This window comes from Medicago truncatula, chromosome 7 (genome assembly GCF_003473485.1).
Source record: "Medicago truncatula cultivar Jemalong A17 chromosome 7, MtrunA17r5.0-ANR, whole genome shotgun sequence".
NCBI lineage: Eukaryota > Viridiplantae > Streptophyta > Magnoliopsida > Fabales > Fabaceae > Medicago > Medicago truncatula.
In genome coordinates, this window is record NC_053048.1 from 3,139,134 (window position 1) to 3,164,549 (window position 25,416).

At 30.8% G+C, this 25,416-nt stretch overlaps 4 protein-coding genes across 4 annotated transcripts; 3 read left to right on the forward strand and 1 right to left on the reverse strand.

Moving 5' to 3' along the window:
* The first annotated feature begins 1,326 nt into the window (after positions 1–1,326).
* Positions 1,327–3,410, forward strand: LOC11415242 (casparian strip membrane protein 3). Its single transcript, XM_003621215.4, has 3 exons — positions 1,327–1,604; positions 2,558–2,681; positions 3,063–3,410. The coding sequence occupies exons 1-3, from the start codon at positions 1,384–1,386 to the stop codon at positions 3,276–3,278; spliced, it is 561 nt and encodes a 186-aa protein (XP_003621263.1). The 5' UTR covers positions 1,327–1,383; the 3' UTR covers positions 3,279–3,410.
* A 1,479-nt stretch (positions 3,411–4,889) lies between these two features.
* LOC11422415 (pentatricopeptide repeat-containing protein At5g15300) lies at positions 4,890–6,870 on the reverse strand. The gene has a single exon (XM_003621216.4). It carries the CDS (start codon positions 6,813–6,815, stop codon positions 5,256–5,258), a length of 1,560 nt encoding a protein of 519 aa, XP_003621264.1. The 5' UTR covers positions 6,816–6,870; the 3' UTR covers positions 4,890–5,255.
* Positions 6,871–14,264: 7,394 nt separating this feature from the next.
* Positions 14,265–16,775, forward strand: LOC11410545 (NAC domain-containing protein 100). Its single transcript, XM_003621218.3, has 3 exons — positions 14,265–14,719; positions 15,357–15,655; positions 16,176–16,775. Exons 1-3 carry the CDS (start codon positions 14,524–14,526, stop codon positions 16,644–16,646), a joined length of 966 nt encoding a protein of 321 aa, XP_003621266.2. The 5' UTR covers positions 14,265–14,523; the 3' UTR covers positions 16,647–16,775.
* Positions 16,776–19,761: 2,986 nt separating this feature from the next.
* LOC11410546 (NAC domain-containing protein 92) lies at positions 19,762–22,160 on the forward strand. Its single transcript, XM_003621219.3, has 3 exons — positions 19,762–20,028; positions 20,669–20,985; positions 21,486–22,160. The coding sequence occupies exons 1-3, from the start codon at positions 19,833–19,835 to the stop codon at positions 22,029–22,031; spliced, it is 1,059 nt and encodes a 352-aa protein (XP_003621267.1). The 5' UTR covers positions 19,762–19,832; the 3' UTR covers positions 22,032–22,160.
* Positions 22,161–25,416: the final 3,256 nt, after the last annotated feature.

The following is a 25,416-nucleotide window of genomic DNA, read 5'->3' on the forward strand; positions in this document are numbered from 1 at the left end:
TTATATGTTGTGAGCCCATTGTATACTTGTGTAATTTTCAAATTTAGTCATTGATCACCAATCTTAAATGACATGCGGACAAGGGTTAACTATTTTTGAAAACAAACTAACGGAGAGGACCAAAAGAGGTAACGGCAGAAGACATAACAAACTAAATTGAGACATTTTATAGTTAGGGGACCAAAATGAAATTTGAAAATAAATTAAGGGACCAAAGCATGTATTAAGCCTAATTTAATTTGTAACGATTTTGTATAAAATATGATAATTTGAGACTTAAAATATTTTTTTTAGATATCAATGATTAATTACACATGAATAGAAGACATACAGACAACAAGCTACGCCACTAACCTTTTTGGATAGCAAAACCAATTATCGTAAACACAACATTCATAGACCTAGGAGTCATGACCCTTTAAACTTTACGTAGAAGGTCAACAACCTCTAGTGCTAGGAAGCCAAACATGTCACAAACAAATGATATAAAATCATGTTGATTGTCGGAACATGCTTTCTCATGTTTGACTATTTTGCTTGACGTAACTTTTAGGACTGTCTATCCTACCGTAAATGCCTCATCCCCTAACCTCACAAGTGGTGAAACCCCGATGAAATCCACACATACATATTTTCCTCCTAAAGAGATTTATGTAGAAAGACCTTAGAGACTAACAAAAAAAGATACGATTGGCCATTTTATTAATATTTTTTACAATCACAAATGTTAACAAATGTTAATGTTATGCTGCAGGTAATAACAAATCTTTAACCTCGTTATTATATGACTCCTTAATTCTTAATAACTTTACTCCCTTAATCATCAAACCAATTTTGTATGTCCTTGTCACTCCTTTATTCCATTTAATTATAATGATATGGTTGTATACTGAAACAAATAATAAATCAATATCTGTTTTGACCATGTCCCATCACATGTGAATGAAGTCCAATTCTGTCCTATGACCCTTTTTAGGAAAGAAAGAATATTTCTGATTATGGACATCTTAGTGGAGTTGGATGAACACCATTAAAATATCAATTTTAGAACATAGAGCTAGTACGGCAGGTGTAATCTCTTAACAAAAGATAATATATATTAACAAAGCTTTTCGTAATAAAAGAACAATATTTTTTGTGTTTTCAAGGAAAGGTAAATTATTTCAAACAAATGGATTTGTTTGTTTTGATTAGGTATAAAATTATAGTTTATGGATGTGGGTCTTTTAATTAATTTATGCACCACACTATATGTAGCATATGGATGAATCATGCTATAAATAGCCATTATTCTTCTATTCAAAGTACACCATCAATTCTATTCTATCCCTTTAAACTCCTTTCAAGTATTAAGGTTCAAACTAATATTTTCTCTTAGGAAAAATGACAAAGTCAACTTATGTTGAACTTGGTGAAGAAAAAACATCCAACCAAAAGGGAAACATGAAAAGAGGAGTGTCTATACTTGATTTTATATTAAGGTTGATAGCAATTGTAGCTACCTTAGCAAGTGCAATTGCAATGGGAACTACAGATGAGTCACTTCCATTCTTTACTCAGTTTGTTAGGTTTAGGGCCAATTATGATGATCTTCCAACATTGAGGTATATATGTATTTAATTAATTTGTTAATTTTTATTATTCATTTTGTAGTTTAAATATGGGTTACTACCTTAACCTTTTTTTTGTTGACAATATAGACAATGAAGTTTGAATACTGGACCTCATGAATACTATCCAAATTCTTCACTAAACCAATTTTAGTAGCTATTAACCTTGATTTCTTATAATAAGGTTATCTTATCTTTAGTAGCTGTCAATATCAATATTGGTTTTGTCTAAATATATCAATTTTAGTAAATGATTTGTTTTTTTTTTTTTTTTTTTTTTTTTTTATTTTTTTTATAAATCTTCCTCATAAAATTTATCTTAAACCTCAATATGTGTTGGGCCATAAAATATAGATAGATATCTAGGTGTTACATTTTCATGAAAAAAGATTTAGCGGCACAACTTGTTGCTCGTCTGCCTTTCACTTATGTGTAATTTTTTCTATATATAAATAACAAAAAAATATATATGTAGAAAAATAATGAATTTGACTCATAAAAGAAAGTAAAGTAGAACAATAAAAAAAAGAGTAAAGTATAAAATGAAAAAAAATAAAATTAAGAGTTGTTATTTTAATACATTTTATGATTTATCATGATGTACTTCTAATATTCACCTTTTGATTTTTTTTTTTAAAGGATATTCACCTTTTGATAGTGTGTGCTGCTAACCAAATTGAGATAGACTTGCAAATAGTGATACCCTTTACACTATTTTTGCTTAAAAACATTTCCACCCTTGATTGATTTATTTTTTTAATGATAAATATTAGTATGTTAATATTATTATGTTACTAATATAATTATTTTAATCTCTTAGTTCAACCAAGTAAGTTACACATCCCCTCTCGACTAACCATGGTTGACAATGCTTAGAGTAGAGGAATAAGATATAAATTAATATGCTAAACTAATCTCTTTTTCTTGGTCTTTGAAATTAAATACAGGTTTTTTGTAGTTGCTAGTGCTATTGTGAGTGGCTACCTGATTCTTTCTCTGCCTCTATCCATCTTGCATATCATAAGGAGCAGTGCTGGAATGACTAGGGTTATATTCATAATCTTGGACACGGTATTAATCTGTTAATGACAATTTATTTTTATATTAATATGTGAATAAAAAAATCATAGTTAATTAACTCGATACATTTTTTACGAGTAAAAATCATCCTAATATCCGATTTTTACTACATTTGTTCACATTACGCACCAACCACTTGTACTGGACCCATGATTATTGAACTTTATACCATATATGCTGATAAGTTACATAGTCAAAATAAAGATTTTTTTTTTAATGAGAATTGAAGTTGTACACATAGTTAACTAACTGGATACATTTTTTACGAGTAAAAATCATCGTAATATTCGATTTTTATGACATTTGTTCACATTGCGCACCAACCACTTGCACTGGACCGTGATTAATAAACTTTATACCATATATATGCAGGTAATGCTAGGTTTATTGACAGCTGGTTCTTCAGCTGCAGCTTCTATTGTTTATTTGGCACACAAAGGGAATAGGAAAGCAAATTGGTTTGCTTTTTGTCAGCAATATAACTCTTTCTGTGAGAGAATTTCTGGTTCATTGATTGGATCCTTCATTGCAATTCCTCTCTTCATAATGCTAATCCTTTTGTCTGCTCTTGTTCTATCAAGACGTTAAACCATTCTATACTCTTTGTACCATCAATGTAACTTCATTTTAATTTGTACTCATTGAAGAAAAATGTGTGAGTGTGAGTGTGTTATGTTTATCTCTATGTTTGATATTCAATGTTTGTATCATTGTATTGACTTTTTATTCACAAGCTCCTTATCTTAATTTTCCATGCTAGTTTTTATACAATTACTTATATTTCATTGAATTGGAAAAGACAAGTGAATATTTGTGGCATTGTTATTATAGAAGTAAATATTTTTCTTTAATTGGGAAGGTTCTATGGTAGATCATCTTGACAGGTGGGTCCACAATAGACTAACACTTAGAAATCACCTGAAATTCTAACGATAGTCAACGATACTTCTAAGCTATGAAGCCTGGATACATGATACGATACGACATCAATACGAAAAAAATTCAAAATTCAAGATACGATACGGCCAGGATACTTTAATATAAAATTAAATTTAAACTATAAATTAAAACTCAAAATATAAACTATCTATTAAAACTCAAAAGCAACAAAAAAGAGACGTAAAACCTAGTCCCACATGGTGACCAAACAAACATAAAACAACAACGAGACACAACAATGAATTTGCATTCACATGACAATTAACAACAATAACGTTCTCAAAACAACAAAAAGAGACAACATTCCGTGGACAATAACAAAATATAAATACAAGTAATATTGATAATAAAAAAGTGACAATTACATCCTTCAAAAAAAAAAAAAAGTGACAATTACTCAATATATGATATATCTGAAAATGAGTATGTTATTGCTTAGTCAATTATATATATCCCAAAAATAGAACATTTTTACCGTCATACTATGTCCCAAAAAGAACTGATATTCGGTACTTAAGTGTTATTTGAGTTAACACTATTCTTTGCTCTTTTCCTTTTAAGAAACAACATTAAAAAAAAAAATAGAAAAATCATGTACCCTGTGCATATCGTTTTTCCACCACTATATCCCTCATATATATTCGAAGTATCAGACAATTGTTTTTTTTTAAAAAATAAAACTTAATTGTCGGGTACTCTCCAGATACGTATCGGGGTGTATCAGGCAGATATCGCTGCATGATATGTATCTGATACAGTATGTCATCAATTTTGAAATATATGTGCTTCACAGCTTCTAAGAGATAGAAGTTCATGATCTTTCTCATCCTTATGACTAAAGTTGTGACTCGTCTGGTGTCATTTCGACAAAAAAAACAAACAAACATATGAGTTGAGTTTTGAGATACACATTTTCCGTATTTTTGTCAAACTGACACCAATCAAGTTACCGTTTTAACCAAGAGAAAAAAGACAACCATGAACTTCAATTTCCGAAAGACAACATCCATTTTATTAGAGTTTCAGACGATTTTTAAATACCGATCAACATTGAACAGCCTATCAAAGTGATCCATGGTTGAATTTGCCTTTTCTTTGGAGCCGATTTAATATTAGATTTAAATCATTGTGATAATTGGTTACTCCCAAGATATACATACAGTTTTAAACAATTCAGCTATTTTTCATTCCAATTATATAACCTTCAAGAACTCCAATTGATGAGTAAAATTGAATAAAATACTATGAACGAGTAGCTTATTTTATCTTGTGGAACACTTTAATGAATTCAGTAAGGACAGTTAAAAACAGTTCTCCAATTTGAGTTTCTAGCTATATGAATGCAGTTAGGCAATATTGACTGCAATTGGCTACCATCTACACACTATAGTTTTGGCTAATGTTTTAAATCACAATTCAAAAAATCACAATTGAAACTACACTACAATATCAAGGTTACAGAGATCTCTGATGTTACAATGTGGCTGCAATTACATCAGAATTATCTGTATGTAATTATTTGCAATGTTTGTGATTTTTCTGCAACTTCAAAATTGTGACATTGTAATTGCCACTACAACCACAATTAAAAAAACATGGTTGCAATGCAACAGCAACCGATATTCATCAGTTACACGCTTCAACAAAGCTAGAGCCGCGAATTTTCGTCACACCGCTATCATCCATTAACTTCCTTACCTTCTCAGCCCCATCCCACTCACCTCGCGAAGCATATAAGTTTGACATTAGAACATAGTCACCACTGTGGTCTTTTCTCATACTAAACAGCTTCTCATTAGCCACTTTTGCCAACTCCACATCTCCATGAACCTTACAAGCTGCAAGCAGAGTCCTCCAAATAATTGCATTAGGTTCAATTTTCATAGAATCGATGAATTTAGCCGCTTCTTTTAAAAGTCCGGCGCGTCCTAGCATGTCTACCATACACCCACAATGCCTAATGTTTGGCTCAATCTTATACTCACTACTCATAAGATCAAAATATTTATAACCCTCGTCAATTTCCCCCGCATGACTACAAGCTACCAAAACACCAACAAATGTGATTTCATTTGGACAAATCTTAGTCCTCTGCATCATCTTAAAAAGACTAAGCGATTCCTTACCATGTCCATGTAATGCCATCCCAACAATGACCGAGTTCCACGAGATCACATCTTTATCTGTTATCGACCAAAACACATCAAGTGATTCTTTAATGTTACCACATTTGGCATACATATCAATAAGAGCATTCCCTAACAATGTACTCAACTTTCCCATACTAATCTCCATGACCTTAGCATGTACTTTTTTCCCATTTTCTAAATCCCCTAAATCAGCACAAGCAGACAACAAACTCAACAGCGTCACCTCATCTGGGAAAACCCCGGCTCTACACATCTCATTAAACAACTCCAACGCCTGTTTGCTCAATCCACAAACAACATAACCCGCAATCATCGCGTTCCAACTAACAACATCCTTAACTGGGGCCTCGTCAAAAAGCATCCTTGCACTCTCCATTTCCCCTTGCTTAACATACCCAGTAATCATCACATTCCACGAAACCAAATCTCTCTCAGGCATTTCATTAAACAGTTTCCGCGCAACTTTCAAATCCCCACGTCTCGCGTAACCAGCAATGAGTGAAGACCAAGCAACCACATCACCCTTACAGGAATCATCAAAAAGTGAAGTTGCAACGTTCAAGTCACCACATTTAGCATGAAAAACCAAAAGGGTATTCCTCACAACCGCATTTGAACCAAACCCAAGTCTCAAAACCATTCCATGAACCGCCGAACCAGTGTTAACCCAAAAAAGCCTAGTACACGCCTTAAGAACAAACGGAAAAGTGTAGCTATCACCCTTAACAAAATGTCGATGCATTTCCGTATACAACGAAATAGCTCGTAAAGGATTAGGGCTCTGAGATGAACCTCGAATCATGACATTATACATAAATGTGTCTGGTTGGGGAATTTGAGCAAACAGTTGGTGTGCATAGTTTGTGACGGTTGGAGTTGCAGTGGGACCCACAAGTGAGGTTGAGATTGTTAAGACGAGATCTCCGAGGAAGTTAACGTTGTTGTTGAAACCGTTGATGATCATCAAAGCATGGATTTGTTTGAGGGTTTTAAGGTTGGGAAGTGTGGGTTTGAAGCCTATTCTTTTTCTGAACATATTGCTGCCAAACTTTGATTCACATTAGTGTTATTTAAATGTAGTATTCTACACTTTTTAAGAATGGTATATTTGAAATTTATATGCTTCTTTCTCTTAAAAATATACTCCCTCCGTTTCAAAATACATGTCTATTTTAAAGAAATTTTTTGTTTCAAAATACATGTCCATTTCATAGTTTAAGGATACATTTTGTCTATTTTACCCTTGTCTACCAATTAATTGGATTCTAGATTTTCTCCACAATAATTATTTTCCACTAATAAATGTTGACCCAATTTTAAGTAGATTTACTCATGCACTCTTCCAAAAAATTATTTTCCAATGACTACTGCACTTTAATTCATCGTAACTAACTACTCCTAATTAATTGGACTCTCTAATTTGTTTATAAAAATTGAGTTTTTATAATTAAAACTACCGAAAAAAAATGAAAAACAAATTTTAATTTAACTTTGGTGGGAAACATTTTAAGATTAGAGTATAAATTTTGGAGGAAAGTTTTTCAATTGAGTTTAAAAAAAAATTGATAACCGAAGCATGATAAGAGAAGTTGAAAAAAAATTATATTGGCATGCTATTTTCAATACATAACCGCAGCAAAAACAATGTGATTTACTAGATGAACCATATGTATTGGTATTGCCAGTATGTATTGGTATTGAAGGATGATTGAATTTAATTAATTTTGGTATTGGTATTGGGAGTAATTATGAGATGGGGTAAATAAATGTAAAATGGAGGAAATCAAAGACAAGGGTATAATAGGAACTTTTGTGTCAAATTAGCTTGTCCTTGGTTACTGCAATTTCTCCAAAATGGACATGTATTTTGAAATGGAGGGAGTATAATTAAATCTAACAATTTTTCACAAAAATTTAAATACTTCAACTAAATTCTACAATATAAAAAATTAAAACACTTTTTTAAGTAAGACAAATGAATTTAAAAATATGATCGGAGTTTGGCTATTTGATAAAATGTGTTTATCATATTCTTGTTAAGAAGAATGTCAGAGACACTCTCTTTTCAACACTATCTTCAACACTCATTCTCTTATTGAATATAATTAATGTATGACTCATCACTTTAAGTGGAACCTATTTCTAAAGTGTGAGATCCACCATGATTTAAGCCAATAAAAAAGTGAGTATTGGAGAGAGTGTTGAAAAGAAAGTGTTACTAACATTACTCTTGTTGTTAAATAAGTTTAAATCTCATCCCAAACCCTAACTCAAATGATGAAGGTATTCAAACATATTTATACACTCAATAGCCCAGGAACCTGATCCATGTGGGACAAATAACAAACTACAAACAACTCCAAAGCCAACTTCAACAATTCGAATCCTGCTCTTTACCCAACACATTTTGCTTGCGCCCAACTAAAATACTTAAAATACCCTTGCATTAGTTAAGTAACGCAAATGTTAAAATTTACGCAACTTAAGTCATGCTGCATGAGTTAAGTCACGCTGCGTGACTTAACTCACTTTATTCTAATTTATTTATTTACGTTATTCTAATTTATTTATTTACTTTATTCTAATTTATTTGTTCACTTTATTCTAATTTATTTGTTTACTTTATTTTAATTTACTTATTTTCTAATTTATTTGTTCACTTTATTCTAATTTATTTACTTTATTCAAATTAATTTATTTACTTTATTCTAATTTATTTGTTCAATTTATTCTAATTTATTTACTTTATTTAAATTAATATATTTACTTTATTCTAATTTATTTGTTCACTTTATTCTATTTTATTTACTTTATTCAAATTAATTTATTTATTTACGTTATTCTAATTTATTTATTCATATAAAATAAATATTTATTCTAATTTATTCATTAAATCAATGCAAATATAAATAAAAAGAAATGAACAAAATTAATATTTATTCAAATTTATTCATTAAATATAAAATCAGAAAATAAAAGCAAATATAAATAAAAAGAAATGAAAAAAATTAATACATATAACATCTCATTTCATTAATAGAATTCATAGAATAACTGATACATTTGATTAGAATTCACTAAATTTACTTATTTTCTTTTTACACTCTTGGGGTAAAAAGTGATGAGCTTTGGGGTAAATAGTGAGCAGCATTCTTGGGGAAAAAACATCATCAATCCTTGGGTTAAATCTAAATCTGGTTCTTTTTAAACCCTAAGAAGATTCTTTTTACCCACGGTAAAAAAAATTTGGGGTAAAAAGAAGCAAATTTAATTTTATCCCAATGGTTGATCACTTTCCCAAGTCAGCTACTCACTATTTATTTCAAAACTGACCACTTTATACCTCAAAGGGGTAAAAAGAGACTAGAGAGAGACTAGAGACTATTGAAAAAAAAGAAGAAGAGAAATAGGGGGAGAGAGCGAGGAGGAGAGAATGTGAGATGGTGTGAGAAAATGTGGAAGTTTGGAGGGATATTTATAGGTGAGAATGGTAATATAGGTTATAACTACCATAAATGTAGTAAAAAAAAACGTGTAAAGGTTGTAAAAAACGTGTAGATTGTGTTGGAAAAAAATGTGTTTAACATTACCCTTTGAGAGTTTTGATGATAACAAGGTATTAAAAATTGTCAATTGAATATGCTAATATTTGTTCAAGTGTACATGACCATAGACAAAAATTTGATATCTTTAGTAGGTTCTGGAAGAACAAAAGAGAGCAAAGGAATCAACAAAAAGGAAGCTTAAAGCATATGAAGAGAAGTGCTCCTGAAGACAAAAGTGCTCCTGAAGTAATGACGTCATCAAAAGCAAGTTCATCAGAAGATGAAGATCACCAGAAACTGTAGTTCATCAGGAGATGCAAGACTTAAATCTTCAAAGGCTGTTCAATGAATTTAATCTCATCTAAACAATGCAGAAGACTAGAAAAGTGGAGCAACGACTATTTTGAAAGGATTTGAAGGCATTGGATGCTTGTTCTTTGAAGAGCGTTGACAAAGTACAATTGTACGAAGTGTACAACCACTATCTCCACTACTCAGTTTGTGTCTCTGCTACAAGACAAGGATAACAACTCTGCCTGCAACAATGATCCTACATACATGGAATGGATTTGAAATTGATCCTTCAGAGGACAATAACCATATCAGGCAAAAGATCATTGGTGATTGATCAAAGCTTCAAACGACTCTATTTTGATGTGCTGGCAATGTGACAACATCTCTTTTCTACACCTCTATATAAAGGAGTGAAGACTTAGAGAATTACATGACTCAACAACAATTTGAAAGCGCCTAAACTCTGTCAAAATTGTTCTGCATCAAAAGTTCACTTAGAATTTCTTATCAAAGTTCATATCTTAGAAATTCTAGAGTCTTACGAGTCTGTATCTGATTTGTATTGTGAACACCACTAATTGTATATCAAGTGTTCAACCTCAAACATTTTTCTTTGTAATTCTGTTTGAATTTGGAAGTCTCTTGCAGTTGTGCTTGAGCATTAGAAGTCTCTTGACTGTGTTCAGAAGCATATGAAGTCTCTTGCAGTTGTGCTTGAGCATTTGAAGTCTCTTGCTAAGTTTAGCAGTGAGCAATTGTAATCAGATATTACATTATAGTGAACTCTCCTTGAAAGTGCAAGGGGGACATGACTGACTTCCGGTTTGTGGAAGGAACCTATATAATTGCTTTGTGTCTTTCTTCTTTCTCTCTCTCTCTCTCTCTCTCTCTCTCTCTCTCTCTCTCTCTCTCTCTCTCTCTGTTTTATCCGCTGCTATTTAGTTCTGGAAATCTCTTCAGAAGCAGAACTCTATTTGCTTCTGATCAGTGTTTTCAGCTTAGGAGAAACGAAGAAAAAGCTAACACAATTCAATCTCCCCTTCTTGTTTTTTTCTTACATTCAGATTGAAGGTTGAAAAGCTGACCAAATTCCAAAAAATGTGTGTTTTTGAGCTCTGACAAACGACTAACATGCGTGAGTTTACTCGCGCAGCGGCCATAGGACTTAAGTCACGCAAAGCTATAAGGTGCGTGAGTTAAGTCATGTTGCGTGACTTAACTCACACAGGGATATAATTGACAAAGCAGTTGGGCGCGAGCAAAATGTGTTGGGAGAAGAGCAGAATTCCAACAATTCTAAATTAAAATGTCCAACATGATTGTTATTCTATTTCATACTTCATTTGGAACAAAGTCGTGCTCAAAGTTTCGTTATTTATTTGGATAACTCTTAATAAGAGGATTCCAACAAAAAAAACTCAAGTACGTTGCAACGTGGTTCCTTTTTGTTCTTTGTTGTGCTTAAGTGGATGGAGAAAGGAGGAAACCATTAATTATCTTTTTATGGAATACATTTTCTTTGGTAGCATTTATTCGTATGTCATGCATTGGTTGGGGATTTCGTGTATTCAACTGTCAGATGTTCGCGTGCATGCATTGTAATTTGGTGGTTCATATTGGTTTCAGAAGGATATTCGTCATTGCTTTCACGTGATCTAGTTTGGTTTATTTATGGATCATTGGGAAGAAGCATAACTCATAGATTTGTCGTAATGAGGAGCAAAATCTCGATCAATTACTAGATCATATTAAACTTTTCTCCTGGTGGTGGATGAAAGATAAAAAACCACATTATCCCAAACTTTCATGATGTTGTCAACTAACTCAATGAACTTCACATCTTTAATTTCTTTACTTTTCCATCCACTTTAACATCGTTAGATTTGGCTCTACGGTCTCTAATGCATTTAGCTCTAACATTTTTAATAATATGAAATTGTAAAAGTAATGCGGTTGTTTTAGGGAATACAGTGGCAGTAACACTCATAAGTGTGATATCTCTGTCAGTCACAATAAGATTAGTTTCTTTAAAATGGATTTATCTATAATAAAAGTAAATTCCACCTTTGTTGCTTGTCAACGAACTCAATTAATTATATCATCTCTAATTTTCCATGTATCTTCGATAATATATTAAGGCACAATGTCTACTTTATTATCACTTGGTTTTGATTCAACAGAATTGTTAACCGCATTTTCAACCATAACTATCAATAAACAACAAAACATTGCAAAAAAAAAAAAGAATTAATAACTAATTCAATCATTTTATGCAACAAATATTAGGATGCTACGACTGTTAAACACCCTTGGTCACATTTGCAGTCAGGGTCGTTCCTGACAATTTAGAGACCCAGTTGTAATTTTGACAATTTTCGTTAAAAAAATTATTTAAAAAACCCAACACCACTTATATCTAGTGATAAATAATTAAGTTGTGTCCTCGTGAGTATAGCTCAGTTGGTAGGACAATGTATAATATATACAAGGTCCGGGGTTCAAACCCGGCCACCACAAAAAAAAAAAAAAAAAAATTGTGTCCCCGTGACCTTAACTCAGTTGGTACGGACAATGCATAATATATGCAAGGTCTGGGATTCGAACCCCGGACATCACCAAAAATAATAATAATAATAATTAAGTTGTAGTTAAATATATGAGAATTGGTTCAAACATGACTTTTATCTACAGACAAATAGACATTTACCTACGAAAAAAATAAAATTTAGTGATAAATTTTGTCATAAGTAAAAGTGTTAATTTTTTTTTATCCTACACCCCAACAATTATACCCTTATCCCTACAAATATTTGAGGCCCCAAAAATTGGAGGCCTAGCTCCACAAAGGTCCTTGCTCTTGCCAAGTAACGGGCCTGTTGGCAGCTACATAAGTTAACTATCGTTACAAGTTCATGTCATAACGAACGAAAATATGGCAGAGAAATGCAATAATGTAAACCGGTAAAAAGATACAATACATGTTTCTTGACGTCAAATGAATATAGAAACCTTCTAGCATTCCTTCTTCAATGATTTGAGACAGATTTTGCAATAACAACAAAAAAGTGAACTTTAGGTTTTTGGATGGAAGAGAAAAGAAAATTGGTGAATGGATAGTGTATTGAAAAAGTTTGACAGGAATGATAGTTAATTGTCGTTGCCGTACAACAAACGACAATTAACTATTGTAGGAAGTGAACGATAGTTGATTGTCATTGTATGTAAATGTTTAATTTTGTAGGTGTCTGAGAGCAATAAGAGCAACGAGTCTGAACATGCCCGATGATTAAGTATTATCATACACTTTAGCCATTACATAAGAAGAAGAATAATTCTCTACAAAATATCATACTCTATATCCACAATTAAGGTTAGTGAGAACAAAATATCAAGAAAAAAAAATCAAAAAAAGTATAAATATGTGGAAAAAAAATCATGATTTCCACAATGATATTTGAAAAAAAATAAAATCAAGAACTACTGAGAACAAACATGAAAAAAGAATATGAGTAAACAACAAACACAAAATAGAAAACAAAAACAGAAACAAATCATAAAAATATAAATAGAAAGAAATAAAAACTCAATTAAGGAATCAAGAGACTAGTATACATCCTTGAAGAAGAAGAATAAGAAACGTGAAGGGTGATGGAGGAGTGGCGTATGGAAGGAGGAACAAAGGGTTTTGGTGGCATATGTGAAGGTATTTTTATTTTATTTTTACCGCAAAGAAAAGAAGGAAGGAAGAAGGGTTGTATCATGAAGGGAAAGAAGTAAACATAGGGATTTGAGTTTGACTGAAGTCAAAACTATGTCGTTTTTGAATCATTTAAAAAAATGGAAAAAAAATATGAGGCTCAAAACAACACTATCTTGATCTTTATTTTTAACTAAAAAAGCATAGGAGAACAAAGGAAACCGGATAAACCGTCACTTTTTCCAGCTTTTAAATTTGAATAAAAATAATTTGGGCTCTTAATTTAACATATTGGTAACTTTACGGTTCCAACAACTCAAAACGACAGATCAAACTGAAACATGATAAATCTTGTTTCAATGAAAGTGCATAGGAATTAGATATTTTATTATTTGTGCTTTCAAGTATCCTTGACCGAAAATTTTATTAGTGTTTCCCGCCTTAAAGGGTCAGGATCCATACTGCATCTTTAGAAAAGTTTAAAGAACACTTAAATGTTTATCTCATATCATATATGAATGGGTTAATTCCTAAAAAAAAACCTATGTAATTTGGGTTGGGTATGAAAATAGGCTCTATCAAAGAAAAAACACAAATTCCACCATATAGCCTAGTTTTACTCTTCTAAGTTAAAAATTATTTTTAAATGATTTTTGGCAAACATGTATAGACCATTATAAAACGTTTCTTCCCATACAATTTAGAACTTTTTAACCTATTTTATTACTATTAAGTTTTTTTTTTTCATCATCAACATTTCACAATTTTCATCTTTCAACTTTTAACATACTAAACCATGCACTTACAACATAATACACACTTTTAAAAGCATAAAATGTTAAACCCTCCCTAAATTTCAGTATGATCCACATTTTGCATACCTAAAAGTTCACTATTTAAGGAGTACTGTATTCCTACAACTCAACATCCTTATCAATTTCATCAAAACAAATTGTCTCTCACATCATTCAGTCTCTTCTTTTTAAGTTTTCTCTTTACATCTTTTTAAGTTTTCTCTTTTACATCATTCAACCAAAGTTTTTATTTTATTTTTTTATCATCACACCTCCCTTCATCTTCAAACTTTAATAGGTTGATATAGGTCATTCATTTTATCAAGACTTGCAGAATTAAAATTTTTATGCTTGTTTTTATTCAACTTAGTTTTTAACTTGCCTCTTTGATGAAACAGAGGACTTTAATGCAGGATGGGATCAAATGAGAATGTTTCCAATCAAAAAATGGAAAATGAAAAGGTCAAATTTGATGCTGGTGTTCGATTCTTTCCGACTGATGAAGAGCTTATAAATCAATACCTTGTCAAGAAGGTTGATGACAATAGCTTCTGTGCTGTAGCTATTGCAGAAGTTGATATGAATAAGTCTGAACCATGGGATTTACCAGGTGAATTTAATGTTTTTCATAGGGAAATATTAGTTGTTATTATATAATATTATAGGGTTAATAGTACTTTACCCCCTGTAATATAGACCATTTCCGGGTTTCAAAATACCCCCTAGGTCATCTAACTATACAAAATCAATGATATGGCAGGGGGTAAGCCAAAATTTGCTAAAATTACAAGGGGATAAACTGAACCAAAGAAGACGACAAACAACGTCGTACTAAGACGACTAAATCATAAAAACATACCAAAGAAGACTTAAATCATGTGGAAATCACTTATTTAACCAAAAAAAGAAAGAAAAACAATTTGGAGTGGTGATTTCGGAACAAAATTAAACCTAAACCACCCTTCATTTGTAAGGAGAAAAGGGAGTTGTTTAATTACACTTTAGATATATTGTCGTTATCTTACATTGATGCTTATATGTTTTCTCTTAATTACTATGTACCACCGACACATCATAATGTGTCAGGTATCTGCACCAACATGACGCTAATAGACGTGGTTAAATTTAATTATTTTATTTTTTAAAGTGATTATGAGTGTCAATTTTTCAAGTGTCATGTCTAATGTATGTATGTCTTTCAACATTTCCTAACTTAATTATGCTCTCTTATTTTTTGGTTTATTCAGAGATGGCTAAAATGGGAGAAACAGAATGGTATTTTTTCTGTGTGAGGGACAAAAAATACCCAACTGGTCAAAGGACGAATAGAGCTACTAATGCTGGCTATTGGAAAGCAACAGGCAAATACAAAGAGATTTACAAGGGAAATTCATTAATTGGGATGAAAAAAACACTAGTTTTCTACATAGGAAGAGCTCCGAGAGGTGAAAAATCCAACTGGGTCATGCATGAATACCGATTGGAGGGTATCTCACTCTCTAAGCACAACCTTTTTCCTGAGCACAACCTATCCACACATGGAATGGTAATATTATTATATTTTTTATTACTTTATTTTTGTCAATGATTTATACTCTGACTATAGGTGAAAATTTGTTAGTGTTTGTTCATATGGACCATGTGTTTGATAGAATTACGTTAAGTTACCGTGATTTTGAAGAAAAAAAATAACTTTTAAATTTTAACAAAGTTACTATTTTAACACTGTCAAACTTATCGTTGATCCACACATTTATTAAGATCTGTTTGTAACAAATTATAAAAATAATGATTTTGATACATACACAATTAAGAGATTAATTTCCTTTTTCTAAATAAAGTAAACTATTTTATGCTTGATCACCATAATAAAAGCAACTTTTATAAAAATATCGATTATAAAATATAAATTTTAGAGAAACTACTGGAAACAACTTCTAGTTTGAAACATATTTAATATTCTTTCAAATAGTATTTTATTTAAAAAAAACTTTAATAAATGAATAAAAACTAAATAATGATAGTTTTTTTTCATTTAATATTTATGTGTTAACCTTTTTTTGTAGAGTGAATGGGTTGTCACTAGAGTCTTTGAGAAGCGTAATTGTGGAAACAAAATGAATGGTTCAAAACTTGGAAGGTCTAACTCCTCTAGAGAAGGACCATCAAATACTAATGCAACTCTATTGCCTCCATACAATAGTGAAAATCAATCAGAGAAATCAAAAACACAAGATGACAACATTGTTCATAACAATGAAACTTGTATCTTGAACATTTCATCCTCTTCAAAACAAATGGATGTTTATAACCCTTTCGCTGAAGGAACAGTTGCTGATTCCAACCAAACCTCAATGGTCGGGAATTCATCAAACTTTTTCTCCCGAGAGTTTTCTTTTGGGAGAGAATTTGATGCGGATGCTGATATCTCATCTGTGGTATATGGAAATGACATGTTTCAAAGGTGGTCTGGGTATCAAGATTTGTCACCAGCTTCTACTGGACTTGCAGCCAATGATAGCTTCTGGAATTTCTGATTACAAACAAAATTTCATGTTGGTAGTGTGTCTGCATGTCCTTTTTATCTGTTTGTTAGTCTGAACGGTCAAATTATCCCTTGTATAATACCTGTTTTATTATAGTGTATTGTATCTATTTTATCTGAACTTATCTAAATTTCAGTTGTAATAAATATATTCATGTTGTATGTTTTCAAATTAAAATTTAAAAAGTTTGTGTTGTTAAAGATAAATTTATAAAGAAAAGTATCCGACAAAGATTGATAGTTACTTTAAAAGTTTTCTAAAACAATTACTTTTATGCTAAATGAATAGATAAATTGATCAACGATGAGTGTGTTTGATTTGCAAAATATTTTTGGTGTGATTTTGGTTTTGTAGAAAATCTGATTTCTTTTAGATTTGTTAGGCAAATTTTCATGTTATTAAGTGATCCAACGAAAAATAGCAAAAAAATCTAAATATTTTGTAAGAAATCAAGCTCACTTTCATGATAACGCTAATTTGTTCAAATACTTCTATTGAGGTTAATTTTTTTGGTTGTCGTTAACCGATACCATGATTATAAACCAAATTTTTTAGCAAAGTGAGGTTTCATTATATTTAACGAAAAAGTATTATTTCAAGAATAACTTTAGCCTAGTAGACATTCTTGAAGAAGTAATGTACATGATCAATGAATATGACGATGCTATTTATAGCAAAAATATTTATAGCGAAGGCATCGCGAATTGTATATGACCGTCCGATCTTGGAAAGTAGCGGAATTCATGTGTGAAAGTTGCAATGTTAAAGGTGCGCTACAATTACAATTATCCATCGTGATGTCTCTCGTGGTTATTTTTTCCGCTGAAAGTAGCATTTTCCTAATGAATAACAACTGAAAACGGATATAACGTCCTTTTCCGGCTTTTAATAACTTCAATCAAATTGTGGGCTTTTAATAAATTATCAGGTGTATTGTATGATGTCTATTTTATCAGGTGTATTGTGTCTATTTTATATGTACTTATCTAAATTTCAGCTGTAATATATATAATCATGTTGCATGTTTTCAAATTCAAATTTAAAAAGTTTGTGTTTTTAAAGATAAAATTATAGAGAAAAGTATTCGACTAAGATAGATAGTTATTTTAAAAGTTTCTTTTAAAAATATTTCTTTTATATTAAAGGAAATGATAAATTGATTAATGACGAGTGTGTTTGATTTGGTCAATAAAAATAAGAGACTGGACAAAACAACTTTGTGGTTGTCCTTAAATGATACCATGAATATAAATCAAAATTCTTTACCAAAGTGAGATTTCATTACATTTCATGAAAAAGTTGAGTATTACAAGAATCACTTTGGATTATTACACAACCTTAAAGAAGTAAAATTGTGAACGATGAATGGAGTAGAGGTGTGTTGAAGGAGGTACTGGGGGGCTTTGGTAGCATTCTACAAAGAGCGGAAAAACGGGCTAGTGAGTGTCCTTCTTTCCACTAGTAATATATAAAATTCAAACATTAAAACATTATACATAAAAGTTAAATCCAAATAAAATTACATAAAAATTAAGTTCAATTAACATAACATTCATTAACGACACTAAAATTAAATATCATCATAGTCCGAACTGCCTATATCCCCATATTGTTCGCAAAAATAAATACATCATGGTATCTACAAAACTACGTCGTTTATGGTCATTTTAAGAAAATGAAAACAAATGAGGCTCAAAACAACGTCATTTTAAGATTTATGTTTAATCAAAAATGCACATGAGAAGGAATCTAGATAACCAGTAATTTATTCCAACTTTTCATAATTTCAATAAAAATGTGGGTTCCCAATTTAACAAATCTGTTACTTTACGGTTCAAAAAATTCAAAATGCCAGTTCACAATAAAACGTGATAAATCCTGACCAAATATTTTAATAGCCTTTTCCGCCTTAAAGGCAAACAATCGGGATCACTATTGTATCTTCAGAAAAGCTTAAAGCACACTTAAATGTTATCTTACATCATATATGAATGAGTTAATACCTAAAATAGCCTATGCAATTTTGGCGAGGTCTGAAAACAACCCTAGTAAAAGAAAAAGCATAAGTTCCACCCCAATAATTTTTTATTTTTCATATTTTAATTCTTTGTAGAGGATATTTTCAGATATTATTACCTTTTACATACACTGTTATCAAACATCCCCCAAATAGTTTTTAAAAGTGAGCATAAAATATGAAGAACCCAAAATTATAGGGGTGAAATTTGCATTTTTTTTTCTTTTACAGAGGTTATTTTCATACTTCGCCTAGATTAAATGAATTATTTGACGTATTAACCAAATACTTAAGCATGGGGTAAATGTGTAATTTTGATGTGTGATAATCGGAAAAATAATTGGTTAACACTAGAGGTGTAAGCGGTTTGGACAAAACCGAAAGTCCAAACGAACCAAACCAAAAATGTATTCAACCTTGTATGGTTCGGTTCAAAACCGAACCGAACCAATCTACACCGACCTTGTTTGATTCGGTTCTTGATTTTTCATTTTGAGATCCAAGAAACCGATGATTAGGCTCAAAATTAAAGTCCAACATAAAAAACTACTTAATTCATTCACTTTCTCCCACCATCATCATCATCATCTCATCACAATTTTATATGATTTTTGGCAAACATGTTTAGACCATTATAAAACGTTTATCCCCATACAATCTAGAACTTTTTAACCTATTTTATTACTAGTACGTTTTTTTCATCATCATCATTTCACAATTTTCATCTTTCAACTTTTAACATACTAAACCATGCACTGACAACATAATACACACTTCTAAAAGCATAAAATGTTAAACCCTCCCTAAAATTTCATTATGAGCCACATTTTGCATACCTAAAAGTTCACTATTTAAGGAGTACTGTATTCTTACAACTCAACATCCTTATCAATTTCATCATAACAAATTGTCTCTCACGTCATTCACTCTCTTATTTTTTTAGCTTTTTCATTACATCAATCAACCAACGTTTTTTTTTTTTATCATCACACCTCCCTTCATCTTCAAACTTTAATAGGTTGATATCATTCATTTTATCAATACCTGGAGAATTAAATTTTTTATGCTCGTTTTTATTCAACTTTTTTTTTAATCACTTGTTTTTATTCAACTTAGTTTTTAACTTGCTTCATTGATGAAACAGAGGACTTTAATGCAAGATGGGATCAAATGAGAATGTTTCCAATCAAAAAATGGAAAATGAAAAGGTCAAATTTGATGCTGGTGTACGATTCTTTCCGACCGATGAAGAGCTTATAAATCAATACCTTGTCAAGAAAGTTGATGACAATAGCTTCTGTGCTATAGCTATTGCGGAAGTTGATATGAATAAGTGTGAACCATGGGATTTACCAGGTGAATTTAATGTTTTTCATTGGGAAATATTAGTTGTTATTATATAATATTATAGGGTTAATAATGCTTTATCCCCTGGAATATAGACCATTTTCGGGTTTCAAATTACCTCCCTAGGTCATCTAACTGTACAAAATCAATGATATGGCAGGGGGTAAACCGAAATTTGCTAAAATTACAAGGGAATAAACTGAACCAAAGAAGACGATGAACAACGTCGTACTAAGACGACTAAATCATAAAAACATACCAAAGAAGACTTAAATCATGTGGAAATCACTTATTTAACCAAAAAAAGAAAGAAAAACAATTTGGAGTGGTGATTTCGGAACAAAATTAAACCTAAACCACCCTTCATTTGTAAGGAGAAAAGGGAGTGTTTAAATTAGAGCTTTGATATATTGTCGTTATCTGACTTTGATGGTTATATGTTTTCACTTAATTACTATGTACCAGTGACACATCATAATGTGCCAGGTATCTGCACAAACATGACACTAATAAACGTGGTTAAATTTAATTATTTTATTTTTTTAAAAGTGATTATGAGTGTCAATTTTGTCAATGTCATGTCTAACGTATGTATGTTTTTCAACGTTTCATAACATAATTATGCTCTCTTATTTTTTGGTTTATTCAGAGATGGCTAAAATGGGAGAAACAGAATGGTATTTTTTCTGTGTGAGGGACAAAAAATACCCAACTGGTCAAAGGACCAATAGAGCTACTAATGCTGGCTATTGGAAAGCAACAGGCAAAGACAAAGAGATTTACAAGGGAAATTCATTAATTGGGATGAAAAAAACATTGGTTTTCTACAAAGGAAGAGCTCCGAGAGGTGAAAAATCCAACTGGGTCATGCATGAATACAGATTGGAGGGTAACTCACTCTCTAAGCACAACATTTTTCCTGAGCACAACCTTTTTCCTGAGCACAACCTATCCACACATGGAATGGTAATATTGCTATATTTTTTTTATTACTTTGTTTTTGTCAATGATTTATACTATAACTATAGGTGAAAAGTTGTTAGTTTTTGTTCATATCGATCATGTGTTTGATAGAATTACGTTCTGTTACCGTGATTTTGAAAAAACAATTACTTTTATATTTTAACAAAGTCACTATTTTATCATTGTCAAACTTATCGTCGATCCAAACATTTACTAAGATTTGTTTGTAACAAAATTATAAAAATAATGATTTGGAGATATACAACTAAGAGATTAATTTCCTTTTTCTAAATAAAGTAACTTTTATAAAAAAAAATATTATAAAATATAAATTTTAGAGAAACTACTGGAAACAAATTTTTGTTTGAAACATATTTAATATTCTTTCAATTACTATTTTATTTTATGAAAATTAATAAATGAATAAAAACTAAATAATGATAAAATAATTTAAAATATTTTTTTTTCATTTAATATTAATGTTTTAACCTTTTTTTTTGTAGAGTGAATGGGTTGTCACTAGAGTCTTTGAGAAGCGTAATTGTGGAAAGAAAATGAATGGTTCAAAACTTGGAAGGTCTAACTCCTCTAGAGAAGAACCATCAAATACTAATGCAGCATCTCTATGGGCTCCATTTTTGGAATTTTCTCCCTACAATAGTGAAAATAAAATCACTATTCCTGATTTCTCAAATGAGTTCAATTCATTCACCAATCCAAATCAATCAGAGAAACCAAAAACACAATATGACAACATTGTTCATAACAATGAAACAAGTATCTTGAACATTTCATCGTCTTCAAAACAAATGGATGTTTACCCTTTAGCTGGAGCAACAGTGGCTGATCCCAACCTAACCTCAATGGCCGGGAATTCTTCAAACTTTTTCTTCTCCCAAGAGTTTTCGTTTGGGAGAGAATTTGATGCGGATGCTGATATCTCATCTGTGGTATATGGAAATGACATGTTTCAAAGGTGGTCTGGGTATCAAGATTTGTCACCAGCTTCTACTGGACTTGCAGCCAATGATAGCTTCTGGAATTTCTGATTACAAACAAAATTTCTTGTTGGTAGTGTGTCTGCATGTCCTTTTTATCTGTTTGTTAGTCTGAACGGTCAAATTATCCCTTGTATAATACCTGTTTTATTATAGTGTATTGTATCTATTTTATCTGAACTTATCTAAACTTATCTAAATTTCAGTTGTAATAAATATATTTATATATGTTGAATGTTTTCAAAGTAAAATTTAAAAGTTTGTGTTGTTAAAGATAAATTTATAAAGAAAAGTATCCGACAAAGATTGATAGTTACTTTAAAAGTTTTCTTAAACAATTACTTTTATGCTAAATGAATAGATAAATTGATCAACGATGAGTGTGTTTGATTTGCAAAATATTTTTGGTGTGATTTTGGTTTTGCAGAAAATCTGATTTCTGTTAGATTTGTTAGGAAAATTTTCATGTCATTAAGTGAACCTATGAAAAATAGCAAAAAAAAAAATAGCTCAATATTTTGTAAGAAATCATGCTCACTTTCATGATACAACACTAATTTGTTCAAATACTTCTATTGAGATTAAATTTTGTGGCTATCCTTAACTGATGCCATGATTATAAACCAAATTTCTTTAGCAAAGTGAGGTTTCATTATATTTCACGAAAAAGTTGATTATTTCAAGAATAACTTTAGCCTAGTAGACATCCTTGAAGGAGAAATAATGTACATGATTAATGAATAACAACGAAAACTGAATATAGCGTCCTTTATCGGGCTTTTATTAACTTCAATCAAACTGTGGGCTTTTAATAAATTATCAGGTGTATTGTATGGCGTCCTTTTTCCGGCTTTTAATAACTTCAATCAAACCGGATATAGCGTCCCTTTTCCGGCTTTGCCCATTTTATCAGGTGTATTGTATTTATTTTATATGTACTTATCTATATTTCAGTTGTAATATATATATATATATATATATATATATATATATATATATATATATATATATATATATATATATATAATCATGTTGCATGTTTTCAAATTCAAATTTAAAAGGTTTTTGTTTTTAAAGATAAATTTATGGAGAAAAGTATCTGACTAAGATCGATAGTTATTTTAAAAGTTGCTTTTAAAAATATTTTCTTTATATTAAAGGAAATGATAAATTGATTAATGATGAGTGTGTTTAATTTGCAAAAAATAAAATAAAATAAGAGATCGGACAAAACAAATTTGTGGTTATCCTTAAACGTTACTCCCTCCGTTTTAAAATATAAGCAAAATTCATTTTTTAGGTTCATTCATTTAATGATGTATGTGGTTCATAATATGCACCACATACATCATTAAATGGATGAACCTAAAAAGTGAATTTGTCTTATATTTTGAAACGGAGGGAGTACCATGAATATAAACCAAAATTCTTTACCAAAGTGAGATTTCATTACATTTCATGAAAAAGTTGATTATTAAAATAATCACTTTAGAAAAAGACAGTTGCATCCCGACTTTTTTGCATGCACGGGGCGCATAGAAAATCCCCTAGGCGCATGAAAGTGAAGTAAGTTTCATGCCCTAGACGCATGGTAAATTCCCTAGGAGCATGACTTGCTCAATCATGACCTAGGCATTTTTCAAATTCTCTAGGTGCACTCTGTGTCTCTTTCGGACCCAATCTTCGATTTTCCGTCGTTTTTAGGTCTTCGTCTTCAAATAACTTGCCTCGGTACTTTGGGAACAAAATTCCTCCCATTTTTAAGTCTTCTGAGGCCTCTTGGATTTTTATTCTTGTTTCTTGAATCTTCACAATTATTCGGTTGTTCTTGATTTGCCGATTTGCGTGATTTCTTCGTGAATTACTTCAAAACCCCACTAAAATTGCTATGTTTCAGGAAAACTAGAATTATAAACTCAAATATAGAAAACATTACAAAAATCCCGAAATCATAGGTAATCTTTCTAATACTCCTCATTTTTGCTACTAAATCCTACTAAAATAAACTGAAAAACATGCTAAGAATAACGTAAGATGACCTGTCATCAGTAGGCAAAAGTAGATGTTGAACAACATATAAGTTAGGAGACCCATATAACTAATGTCTTAAGATTTCATGTGAAGATACGATTTCAATTTCACCTATATGATTGTACTTAGCTTAATATGATTATGCAACTCATTGTAGGCTTTCACAAAAGACCAAATATTATGATGATTTGTTTTTTTAATTTTTGGGTGTAAATTGCTGAATTTTTTTACCTTCAATTTTATTTTTTGGATGTAATTTGCTTTCATGCAATTTTTTAATTCAACATATGTTACGATAAATTCCTTCAATTTTTCGTTTTTGGTGGGCACAATGGAAAAATGTAGATGTGTTATATTGAGTTAAAAAATAAATGTTTATTACACAATTTAAATTAATGTGGTATTTTTTTAATGAGTCTAATATTTTGATAGCATAATTTTCCAATAATCTCCAACGCCTTAAATTACCAGCAACTCACTGTATTCTCTATATTTTCTTGGATAAAACATACACTCCTTAATTTTTTTCCCTCATAATTTCTTTTATGTTCAAATTCCTTTTTCATCTTCTTTCTTTTTCTATTTTAATTTTCTTTTCGCACGAAAGAAACAAACAAAAACACCCCTCCATGAAACCTCTAACAAACCACATTTTTTACAATGTTGTGCCTCTGACCATATTTTGCTATCTCGCCATATCACATACACAGAGAGTCCTACACTCAAGGAGAGACGTTAATATGTCATGCTTTAGTTCAAATTTCACATTACATGCAATAGTATATATATTGATCAACATATAAGTGAGATAACTAAAATACGTAATGTTTTAGGTTTTGGGTGAAGATGTGGTGTCAATCTCATTTTGGGGGTTCATTACTCAAATGTGATGATTCAACTCATTGTAGGCTCCCTTATAACTCCGAACATTATAAAAAGTTATTATTTTTTCAATGTGATTTTATTATTATTTTATTAAATACAAATTTGTGGAAGTCTTTCGTTTTATTTCAATTTCTTTATCTAACCTTTGTTCGTCAAATACTTTCATTTTTTGTCTTTGTTGGGATTGGACAACGAAAAATGCATATTTGTTTTGCTGGGTTGACAAAGTACATGTTTATTAGACATTTTAAATTGATGTGGTATTTTTTTTATTGAGTCTATTTTTTGGTGATATAATTATTCATAGATCTCTCACTCTTTCACCTAAACCAGAAAATTACCACTAACTCACTCTATTCTCAATATTTTTACAGACAAAACAAACACTACTTTTTTCCTTATCAGTTCTCTATGTTCAAATCTCTTTCATATTTATTTCTTTTTCTAATTTTTTTTTCTCTCTATTTTCATAAAATATGGGAACCACAATCTCCCTCCATGAAACCACAATCAATCTACC